The sequence below is a fragment of the Vulpes lagopus genome, chromosome 20 (genome assembly GCF_018345385.1).
Source record: "Vulpes lagopus strain Blue_001 chromosome 20, ASM1834538v1, whole genome shotgun sequence".
Taxonomy (NCBI): domain Eukaryota; kingdom Metazoa; phylum Chordata; class Mammalia; order Carnivora; family Canidae; genus Vulpes; species Vulpes lagopus.
In genome coordinates this window covers 13,417,681-13,430,219 of record NC_054843.1, presented here as the reverse complement: position 1 = coordinate 13,430,219, position 12,539 = coordinate 13,417,681, and the positions used below count along the sequence as shown (strand labels likewise).

At 38.2% G+C, this 12,539-nt stretch overlaps 1 protein-coding gene across 1 annotated transcript; it reads right to left on the bottom strand.

Annotated features, from left to right (window-relative positions):
- Window positions 1-5,830: 5,830 nt before the first annotated feature.
- Window positions 5,831-6,371, bottom strand: LOC121479248 (keratin-associated protein 7-1). Its single transcript, XM_041734713.1, has one exon. The coding sequence runs from the start codon at window positions 6,366-6,368 to the stop codon at window positions 6,105-6,107; it is 264 nt and encodes an 87-aa protein (XP_041590647.1). The 5' UTR covers window positions 6,369-6,371; the 3' UTR covers window positions 5,831-6,104.
- Window positions 6,372-12,539: the final 6,168 nt, after the last annotated feature.

The window sequence follows — 12,539 nt, the reverse complement described above, 5'->3', positions numbered from 1 at the left end:
TATCCCAATAAAAAATAATTAAATAATATGCTGTGTAGTCTTGTAATAAAGAGCATGTAGAGTGTAGAAAAAAAAAAGAATTAAATAAGATTCCATGAAAATATTTTGTGAACTGTAAATCACTATGTAAATATAAGACATAATTATCAATGGTGTTAGAGGTGATATTAAACTAGGATATTTCTGGGAAAGAGTTGTATAACTTTAAAAATGCTATATAACTCATTTTAGAGTAGAGGGATGGATTTGGAGTTAGACACTTCTTGGCACTTCTTGGAGTTAGACACCTTGGAATTTTTTCTTTATAAATAAATGAGACAGCTCCAACAAATTATTTAATTTTCTAATATCACTTTTCTCTTTGGTAACATGAATAGGTAATAAAGATGACCTCAAAAAAGCACTGTCATGCAAATAAATAGTAAGATTATTTATTCTTGTGCCTGCCATATCATTAATATAGGAGGAAAGGAGACAAATTGTTGTACTTAATCCCTTCTTGTGCTTTTTAAGGTATTTATACTTTTTAGATTCGAGATGGCAGACAGGGCGACCTGAGTGGTGCAGTCAATTAAGCATCCAACTCTTGGTTTTGGCTCAGGTCTGATCTCAGTTTTGTGAGATCAAGCCCTGTGTGGGGCTCCATGTTTAGCATGAAGTCTGCTTGAATTTCTCTCTTCCTCTCCCTCTGCCCCTCCCCACCTCTCTAAAATAAATAAATCTTAAAAAAAAAAAAAAATGGCAGACAGACTAAACAGACTTTGCCCCTCCCCTTCCCTAAAACCCATTCAATTACAGTAAAGGGTAGAAGGCAACAATGACAGAATTGTAGGAACAGTATTGTTTGAGGAGGGATTAGCTAAGTTTCTGGAAGATAGGAAGGAGATAGGAAGAAAACAGAAAGAAGAAGCTACAGCAGAGACCATGAAAGGAAGCTATAAGCAAAGAGCAAGCTGATCTTCCCCTTCAAATCCTCAGAGAGAATCAGGACTTGCAACACATAGAAAAGTATAAGGGTGGGGGCTGAAACAGAGATAGGGTGGTTAAATGAAAATCTAGTTGAAGAATAGAGGTGTACTAGGGCAACAGGTATGGTCACTTAAACTTTAGAGCAAATGACCTTCACACTCTGGCATTTCGGGAGGAACCCCCCCAACCTAAACGCCAGACAGCCCCTCTTTTACCTTAAATGGGTCCTTTATGAACTTTCACTTTGGGCAGCCTGGGTGGCTCAGCAGTTTAGCGCTGCCTTCAGCCCAGGGCCTGATCCTGGAGACCTGGGATCAAGTCCCATGTCGGGCTCCCTGCATGGTGCCTGCTTCTCCCTCTGCCTGTGTCTCTGCATCTCTCTCTTTCTTTCTCGGTGTCTCTCATGAATAAATAAAATCTTAAAAAAAAATTTCCCCTTATACACAGAGCTCCAGTGAAGCTTCTTAGTGTGTTATTATTAAATGTGAAAGGATGATTGACAGTCATAGCGATGATTGTTATAGCATATGATAAGGTATAAATGAGCATATATAGCAATAACAGTTTCCAAATTGCAGTCTTCACTTAAGGGATCCAAAGTTCTGGAGAAATTACTGATTCCCTCACTGGAGCAGAGGAGTTAAAGATGAGCCTGGAATATTCTGTTGAGCCAGAAAGTAAAGAATTGATTGCATAGTGATGGGGCCATTTCTAAAGAACTTAGGAGCCTGTGTGAAGGTTTTACCACTGTCCAAATCTGGGGCAATCTGAGCATCAAAATTAAGAATAACATTAACAGATTATAACATACCGAGTAAAATAAGAATCCACAAGCTTATGTTGATATAAATATTGATACAAATAAATAAGCACACAAAAAACTTAGTTGGGAAAACTAAGTTCTTTCTTTCTCTCAAAGTTCTTTCTTATGGTAGAATGCCAAATGATAAATAGTAGAAATATTTATAAAATCAGAAAGTTACAAATGGATCCTAAATTTAGTGGGTAAAAGCTTGATAAGCAATAGGATGCTTATATAGTGTCAGAGTATCAACACATGAATTACTAATGACAAAGGAAGTGAAGAAGCATGAAGGACACTACTTTTACCAGGTGATCACAAGTCATACCAATCAAATTTGCATAAACCATTGTCATGTGACTCCTAAAAGGGTGCATCAAGGAGAACACAACATCACTTCTATGGCATTTCTACCAATGATGTTTAACATGAACCTAAAGATGAGGAAAGTCAGACAAACCCAAATAGAAGGACATTCTATAAAATAATCAACCTGCAGCCTGAAAATTGGTTGAGGTCAAGAAAGACAGAGAAAGGCTGAGGAACTGATCCACATTAAAGAACAAAGGAGACATACATGATACTGGCTCAAATCCTGCAGGGACAAAGGGAAAAATAACTATTACGGACAAATTGGAACCATTAACTAAGTTTGAGTACATACTGTGGAGTAGAGAACAGTATTAATATTAAATTCTCTAATATTCATAATTTTTCTGCCTTTGTTCTAAGGATAAATGGGCATGATACCTGAAACTTATTCTGAAATGAATTTGCCACTCTGTAAATATTATATATATTACAAATATATATATATATGTACCCAAATGCAGTACTGTATGTATATTATATACAGTGGTAAAGTAAATGAGGCAAGGTGCAAACATTTATTTTATTTATTTATTTATTTATTTATTTTTAAAATTTTTTAATAATAAATTTATTTTTTATTGGAGTTCATTTTGCCAACATACAGAATAACACCCAGTGCTCATCCCTTGAGGGCCCCCCTCAGTACCCGTCACCCATTCACCCCCACCCCCGCCCTCCTCCCCTTCCACCACCCCTACTTCATTTCCCAGAGTTAGGAGTCTTCATGTTCTGTCTCCCTTTCTGATATTTCCTACCCATTTCTTCTCCCTTCCCTTCTATTCCCTTTCACTATTATTTATATTCCCCAAATGAATGAGACCATATAATGTTTGTCCTTCTCTGATTGACTTATTTCACTCAGCATAATACCCTCCAGTTCCATCCACGTTGAAGCAAATGGTGGGTATTTGTCATTTCTAATGGCTGAGTAATATTCCATTGTATACATAGACCACATCTTCTTTATCCATTCATCTTTCAATGGCTCCTTCCACAGTGTGGCTATTGTGGACATTGCTGCTAGAAACATTGGGGTGCAGGTGTCCCGGCGTTTCATTGCATCTGCATCTTTGCGGTAAATCCCCAACAGTGCAATTGCTCAGTCGTAGGGCAGCTCTATTTTTAACTCTTTGAGGAACCTCCACACAGTTTTCCAGAGTGGCTGCACCATTTCACATTCCCAACAGTGTAAGAGGGTTCCCTTTTCTCCGCATCCTCTCCAACATTTGTGGTTTCCTGCCTTGTTAATTTTCCCCATTCTCACTGGTGTGAGGTGGTATCTCATTGTGGTTCCACATGCAGAAGAATGAAACTAGACCACTCTCTTTCACCATACACAAAGATAAACTCAAAATGCATGAAAGATCTAAATGTGAGACAAGATTCCATCAAAATCCTAGAGGAGAACACAGGCAACACCCTTTTTGAACTCGGCCACAATAACTTCTTGCAAGATACATCCACGAAGGCAAAAGAAACAAAAGCAAAAATGAACTATTGGGACTTCATCAAGATAAGAACCTTTTGCACAGCAAAGGGTACAGTCAACAAAACTAAAAGACAACCTCCAGAATGGGAGAAGATATTTGCAAATGATGTATCAGATAAAGGGCTAGTATCCAAGATCTATAAAGAACTTATTAAACTCAACAGCAAAGAAACAAACAATCCAATCATGAAATGGGCAAAAGACATGAACAGAAATCTCACAGAGGGAGACATAGACATGGCCAACATGCACATGAGAAAATGCTCTGCATCACTTGCCATCAGGGAAAGGTGAAACATTTAATAAATCTGGGCATTCACAACTTCTTTGTACTATCATGGCAACTTTTCTGTGCATCTTAAATTATTCAAAAAAAATCTAATTGGCAAAACACAAAAACAATTATGGCTTTAGAACAATTATGGCTTTAGGTAAATGTTAGGGACTATGATAGAATCTAGAATCTTGTGGTTGTTAGAGATCCCCAATCATCCATTTAGTACTTGATGTCCAAATCTCCCCACCAGTAGGTCAATCTACCTATGTGTTGGAGTTTTGCCAGTGAAGGCCCATTTCATCTCCAGATAACCCTATTCTTTCTCCTTTTGCACACCCCTATCTGTTTTGATATGTAATTCTTAACTCACCTCTCTCATGGTCATGTCTATGTACTCGAACTTCCCTTCTATACAAGCTTACCACACTGTTTATGCTATGGTTATAGGGACAAGGGCAAATAGTAAGTCCAAAGGATATTATTGGAGTGATTGAAAAAAAAAACTGGAGTATGTACTGTATATTAGATAATATTATATCAATATTAAATTGTTTAATTTTAATAATTACACTTTCCTTGCTCTTAGGCTAAGTGCCATATATGGTTCTTATCATTGGCTGTATTTTAAGTCCTTGGAAGGAAATGAGTAAAGAATATCTATTTATCTTTGAGTAATCATTTATAGCACATGAATTGGTATAAAATAGGAGACTATGAAGAGCCCTTTATATAGCAAATAAAGTATATTTAAGTCTTCAGGGCAAGGATTATGTTTTATTTATCTCTATGTCCCCCAAATCTTAAGACAATTTTTGCATTGTGTCTACTTGGTGAGTGTCTATTAGAGTAAACACTCAGCTTCTCAGGCCAATCTCTATCTTAGGTGTGTTTTTTATAGTCCTCAAATTCTTAACACAGTGGCCAGAGCCCAGTAGTATTTCATGCATATGTGAATGAACTCTATTAGACTACACTATATTTTGTACCCATAAAGCAGAGATTTAACAAGTCAATGAACAATTATTGAGTACCTTCTCTGAAAGAGGCAGGGGTGCAATAAATACTTGATATGTGAATGAATAAGCTTTCATTCAAACAAAGTATTTTGCTTCAATAAAGCAGAGATTTTTCAGGAGGCAAGACAAGAAGCATTTTCTAAATACAGACCACATATCATTTCAAGTGCTTTTGATGGCAACTATCATTCTAAAGAATAAATGCTTCATTTTTAATACAGCTATATGTATAATCAGAAGTGAAGAGGATGGGAAAAATAAAACTCATCTATCAAAAAGGGGAAAAAAATATTATGTGATTTTAGCTGCTGGCTTCCTTTTATTGACCAAATCTTAGAAATCCCTAAAAACAAAGATTCATAACTATGTCCATTTAGTTGAAATTCTTCCAATAGGCTGTGGGGTTCAAATCTCTCCAGAGCTGAGTTCTATAAATAGCAGAGAAAAGGAGAAAGAATCAAAATAGGGTTGTATCACTAAAGAAAGAAGGAAAGAAATTTTTTGAGCATTCAACAGCTAAGAAATGTTCCTATTTGTAATCAGCATAGAGAAACACTGACAGTGGCAGTGTATCTTGGATTTAATTGAGGACATTTTTAAGGCCTTCACAAAAATTGAAACCTCCACATAAAGGGACAAAATGATTAGGCATTACCCTATCCTGGTCTATAGTCTGAAATCAAAATAAGATTGGCTTAAAGTCAGCCATTATAGGTTGAAACTGAATGACAAATTCAAAAGCATAAAAGCAGAGTAAAATAAATAACCAGAAACAAAAATATTTGTGCTGAATGAAATAGATTTATTAAGAGACTGACAGCAAAACCCCTTTCTACCCACACCCAATTGAAATACATTGAAATTGATGTAGAATTTAATAATACAGGGCCCGAGCAACCAAAAGAAGCAAACTACTTGCTTCACAGCTAAAATTCAGGTATGTCAGAGAAATACATCTTGCCCTCTTTGGCTGTAGGTGTTATTAGTTCAGCATTTGATGCGTGGGTGGCTTGTTCAGCATCATCAAAGACCAGGAGCTTGGTAAGAAGTCAGCAAGAAGACAGAAGATGTATTTCCCAAGCACATCTGGAGGCAGGAAGACAGTCGTTGCTCTTCAGGTTGTCTCACACACAGAAGAATCCATGGAGAGTTCTGCAGTTGCCTGGAGCCACAGGTCTCTCAGTAAGTGCTGTAGCCGAAGCCAGAGTTAGAGCCCCATGGCCTGCAAAAGCTGCCACCATAGCAACAGCCCCTGTTGTACATGTTGCTACCACCAAAGCTGTAGCCCAGGGAGCTGTAGCCATTGCATCCATAACCATAGTTCAGGGGAGATCCCAGGGGCACGACACAGTTCAGGGGGGTAGCTCTGAAGGTCCTGTGGAAGTTGGTTCCATAGCAAGGATAGCCAGGGAAGTAGCTTCCACAGCAGAAGAAGCGAGTCATGGTGGCAGGAGTTGAGGAGGATTAGGATGGATGGAGAAAGACAAGTTACCCAAGAGTGAATGCAGGTGTCCTCCTACAGAAGGCTTTTTATACCTCCAGCTGGTGGGCATGACACAGTTGTCTAAACATCTTTCCATTAATTTGCATAAGCAAGTCTCTTATTTGGTCATGAAATGCATATAAAGAAACCCACAGACTCATTGCCCGCATTTTTGTTGGCTTTTCTATTTGCAAAGGAATGTGTTGTATCTTCAAAGCCAAGGGCCATCCTTGACAGGCCACTGAATTCTTTTCATCAGTGTCCCATAGTTTAACTACCATACTGATTGCATCATGTGAGACTCTTTAAATCCTCTGATTATAAACTCCTCCCAAGACACAGCTAGACTAAAACAGCTTTGGCAACAATGTGAACAGTTCTACAGAGTTTTGAAATTCTCTCCCTACCGCATTCAAAAACATGGGTATACCAACTGCTCAAAGGATGTGAAATTTCTTTTGGAGAGAAGAAAGTTATTTGGAACTAGAGGTGACAGTTGTAAAATGCTGTAGATGTACTAAACACCACCGCATTGTTCACTTTAAGATACTTCAATTTTATTTTATGCGAATTTTGCCTCAATAATTTTTTTTTCTTTTTTAGTTGTTAGTTTTTAAAACATTGCTACATGCATCCATCAGAACAAGTCTTTTTACAGAGGCTGCAGGGACACCAAATAATAGGATGGCTGTGTATTTAATTTATGAGCATCTTCCTTGTTAATGCATTTTTCCCCCATGAAGAACATACAATCTTTGTTGTGAATTATCTTGAACATTGCCAAGCTGACTTGTGGAGTTGCCCCATGCGGGGTGCAGGGTGAGTGGAATGATGCTCAATTTTAAAATCACATTGTACTATGCTTGCTTCTTACAAACTCCTAGTAAAATGAGCTTGGATGCTGTGATCCATTATGAAAGGTCAGTTATATTTAAGGATGCAACACTTATTTCTGTTCACATTTTGCCTTGTGTGACCATTTCTCACGACGAAGGTAAACCCAAAGAATATGAGCTCAGCAAAGCTAAATCTATTCCAATTCAAATGTTTAGGAAATAATCTTGTTTTATCCGTGAATAAGGGTCTGGATTCTTTGAAAGTAGAAAAAGAAAATGCCGTCAATCAAGTCCTTGTGCTTATTTTGTGTTTAATGAACAATCATAAAGTCCAACAGTCAAAACTAATTATTTCAGTCCAACATCTATCTCTCTATTACGATGTCACCACTCTCATTTCTTTGATAGAAGGACTTTTTACATGCAATGATATTGATGGAACTAGAGAATATAATGCTTAGCAAAATAAGTCATCAAAGACAAATACCAGATGATATCACTCATATGTGGAATTTAAGAAACAAAACAGACAGCAAAGTGGGAGGGGAGAGAGAGAGAGATGCAAATCAAAAAAACCAGACTCAACGATAGAGAACAAACTGATGGCTACCAGAGGGAACATGGGTGGGGCATGGGAGAAACAGGTGATGGGGATTAAGGAGTGTGAACTTGTTGTGATGAGCACTGGGTGATGTATGCAAATGTTGAACCATTGTGTGGTACCCCTGAAACTAATACTACACTATACATGAACAACTAGACTTCAAATTAAAACTTAAAAAAAAGAAGAACTTTTTATAGGTAATTTTCCATAAGTAAATATGGTTTCTTTTATTCTACAAACTGATTACATGCTGTGAGGGTTTAGAGTTGGAGAGACTCCAAAGATAAGGTCTATTTCCAAATTCAGTTTTTAACAAAAGGAATGAATTAAAATGATGAAAGTCTGTGTCTTCAAGCTTCCATATATAAACTCTACATCAGCTAACCCAGAAAACTCGAACTATATTGGTGAGGTGATGGCGGCCCTCACTTTTTCTTTCTTTAGATTTTATTTATTTTTTTTTCATGAGAGACACAGAGAAAGAGGCAGAGACACAGGCAGAGGATGAAGCAGGCTCCCCATGGGGAGTCCCATGAGGGACTTGGTCTCAGGGTCCTAGGATCACAACTTGAGCCAGGGGCACGTGCTCAACCACTGAGCCACCCAGGCATCCCAACAGCCCTCATTTTAATGCGGCAGTTGGGTGGTTCCTTGAAACATTGAACCTCTGATTCTCCCACACAATGCCATTGGAGCCTGTAATTTGGATCTATTGCCCCCTGGTGGCAGTGGTACTTCAGCGACTCAGTCTGAGCTGCAGGACCAGACATGCCCCTGGCTCTCAAAAAACAAGTGGGAAGAACCAATTGTCCTAAAGAACTTGTTTGGAATTTGGATTTCCAGAGCAATCCTCTCCCACTACCACCATGAGATTCTGGAAGTCAATATTTTTAATGAGCATCTCAAGTGATTCTCATGAATAAATCATCCTGATAAATTCCCAGCCAGCCTTTCAGGAGGTTTCAAGGAATTTGTCTTTGCTTGGCTATGTGAAATGGCCCGGAGCTGCTTATCTGCCGTGGACAGGCATGTTCGGTGTCAGTCACAGGTGGCCTGTTTCCTTTTACTCTGGGTGACAGAGATAATTAAAGAAAAAACTTAGTTTGTGTTTTCCATTCCCCTGTGTTCTGTTTCTTTTCTCAGGACATACCTGAATAGAAAAGGAATAATAGTGATGTAGCCAGGCATCTCCCCAGAGGCAAAACCCACCAGAGCAGAACCATGAGTTTGTTTCCTACTCACTCCCCTTTTGCTTGTTTTCATTTCCTATCTCCTTTTAGACATCCCCAGAGAAAAATTCCCAGCCAAGTATTGGATCGTTATTTGTTTTTATTTTAAATATTAGTAATAATCAGGGCACCTGGATGGCTCAGTGGTTGAGCAATTGCTTTCAGCTCAGGGCGTGACCCAGGGGTCCTAGGATGGAGTCCCACATGGGGGACTTCTCCCTCTGCCTGTGTCTCTGCCTCTCTTTCTCTGTCTGTCATGAATAAATAAATAAAACTTTTTTAAAAAATAATAAATAAATAAATAAATAAATAAATACTGGTAATAATCAATATTCATGGAAGACTTACTCTATGCTAGATTCTGTTCTGAACCCTTCACATGTACTATTTTATGTTTTATCACTGTACACAGTGAGAGGACTTACTATGCACTTTTCTAAGCACTTAGCACGTATTAATTCATTTTATTTTTACAGTGATCTTATGATGTGGGTATTGTGATATTTCATAAGAACACTGAAGCCAGGGAGTTTAAATAAATTGTTCACTGTCACATGGCTAATAAGCAGAATCAAGCTCCAAAGCCATGCTCTTAGTGACTTTGCTGAAATGCCTTTGATATGTCATTAATACTTGAAAGGGCTTCAGCTTATAAAGTGCCTGAGATCACTTTGTTATTTTCTTGAAGAACACATCAATAAAGAAAGGCTAGTTTTGCTGCTGTAACAAACCACCCCAAATATCAATGCTTGTTAAGATCAGAGGCTTATTTCTTGCTCACAGGACACATCTCTCGCAGGTTGGTGGGCGTCTTGGATAGGCATCGTTCTCATTCACAGACGCAAGTTGACAGAGCCTTCATTATCTAGAATCCTGCTGACAGGGGAAGAGAAAGTGGTAAATCACGTGCCAGTTCCCAAAGACTTCCGCCAAATGCCATGCACTGGCTTCACAGTCTTCTCATTCTGTAAAGTCAGTTCCAAGCCACACCAAGCTTCTCGGTTCCTGAAGTACAATGCTACATACCCAGAAGCAGGAAATCCACAATTCACAGAACAGCATTAATGTCTTCCACAGAGAGCTTCTATTCCTCCTGACGCACATGAAGAAATTTGTAAAACATATTTTAATGTTTTTAAACACATTTCCCACAGTTTAGAAGATAAGATGAACACAGAAGTAAAAAGGATTTTTTTAAGACTAACATAATTTTACAACTATAGAATTAAAATTGCATAGTTTACTATTTTATTTTGATTATAAGAGTATAATTTAAAATAGTTCTGATACTGGGCAATTTTAAATCTACAGCTATCTAAGCAATTCATCACTGTCAGTCTTCATGTGGTCGTAGATTGCTTGATATGTCTAATTTTTTCTCTTTCTCTTCTTTCCTCCTTATCTGCCTGGCCACTTTGTAATCTAATTGAGGGGACAGTTGTCATAAATATTAGTTTTATGGGATCCCTGGGTGGTGCAGCGGTTTAGCGCCTGCCTTCAGCCCAGGGCGTGATCTTGGAGTCCTGGGATCGAATCCCACATCAGGCTACCTGCATGGAGCCTGCTTCTCCCTCTGCCTGTGTCTCTGCCTCTCTCTCTCTGTGTGTGTCTCTCATGAATAAATAAATAAAATCTTTAAAAAAAATAGTTTTACAAAGAAAACCCCTCAATACCAACTGATTTGGGAAAAAAGAAATGAGTTCTACTACCAAATTTCATTTTACTTATTTGAATGTGTATATTCAATTTAAGGAAAAGAGAAAATGAATCAACACAATAGTGTCTATGAGGGAGAAATGAGGAAGAAGAGGCATACTTGACATAGTCACTTGGATATTTAATGGGCATGTTTATCAGACAGGGATGCTCCACTTCACAGACTTTCTGTTCCTACAGAAATCATCTTTGTATAGGTTCCAACCTATGTCAAGCTGGTATAAAATAATGGTACTTGCCTCCTTCCATCATCAGACATCTCATACCTCCCATCCAGGGACTTCACCTTTCACATCTAGGAAAGATACTGGCAAGCCTATGTGGTGCCCAGGCATGTATAATCTGGAAGTGTAGGGGCATCAATGTTTCTATTTGATCCAGAGAGATGAGAGTCAGGGGATATAGGCTTCCCATCTGCTCTGCAGATGGGATGTCCTAACAGTTAGACGTCTTCTTGGTGAATGGTTCCATAGAATCAAGCACAGAGTTGTATTTAGCTGAGGTTGACTCAGTAACACATCTTGATTGGTGCTATCCACCCTTCTCTGCTTCATCCTCTTGCCCCTCACCACTGTTCCCTGAGAAAGAAGTAATGCATAAGCAATTTATCTGAAACTGTTTTCTGGAGAATGTAGACCAGAATGGTAGCTCAAAAAATTGTCTAAAATAATACCTGTTTTGAGAAATAATTCACATGATAACATTTACTCTGTTAAAGCATGCAATTTAGTGACTTTTATATACGCAGATTTGTGCAACCTTTCCATTTCACGACTATCTGATTTTAGACATTTTCATCATACCATCATCCCAAAAAGAAAACTCATAACCGAGGTGCCTGGATGGCTCAGTCAGTTAAGCATCTGCCTTTGGCTCAGGTCATGACCCCAGGATCCTGGGATGGAGCCCAATGTGGGGAGAGAGGGGAGGAGGTCTCAGATCAGAGTCTGCTTCCCCCTCTCCTTTGCCAGCCTCTCTGCCTGCTTGTGTTCTCTCTTTCTATTGAAATAAATAAATAAATAAATAAATAAATAAATAAATAAATAAATATTAAATCTTTAAAATACACACACACACAAATATTTTTTTAAAAAAGGAAATCTCATAACCATTAAAAGTCACTCCCCATTCATGGTCACTAATCTAAGTCCCTGAATAGGTAAGTCATTCAGGGCATGTCACATAAATTTAATCATATAATATGTATCCTTTTGTGTCTGGCTTCTTTCTATTAGCGTGTTTTCAAGTTTCCATGTTACAGCATGAGTTGATATTTCATTCCCTTTTATTGCCAATAGCATTCCATTGTAGGGATAGACCACATTTGTTTATTCATTCATCAGTTTTGATAGATATTTAGGTTGTTTCCAATATTTGGCTACTATGAAAAATGGTGCCATGAACATTCATGTACTAATGATTTTAACATGTCAAAACTTGAACTCCTAATTTTCTCCTACATCCCTATTCCTTTCCTGGTCTTTCCTATCTCATAAAATAGCATTGCCATCTAATTGCTCAGAACAAAAACTTAATTTCTTTCTTCATTATAATTCTTTCATCCAACCTGTCAGTTCTGTCTCCAAAATACACCTCAAATTCATGCACATTTCTCCTTTCCCATCTGCTATCACCTAGTCAGGTTGCCACCGTCTCTACTCAGGATTCCTGCCATGGCATCCTCACTGGGTCCCCTTCTCCCACATTCACTCTTCTTCCAAGGAATTTTCCTTAAACATCAACTAG

Bases quoted from the DNA above. Each gene is read 5' to 3' on its own strand.
- LOC121479248 (XM_041734713.1), bottom strand. From the start codon at position 6,368: ATGACTCGCTTCTTCTGCTGTGGAAGCTACTTCCCTGGCTATCCTTGC.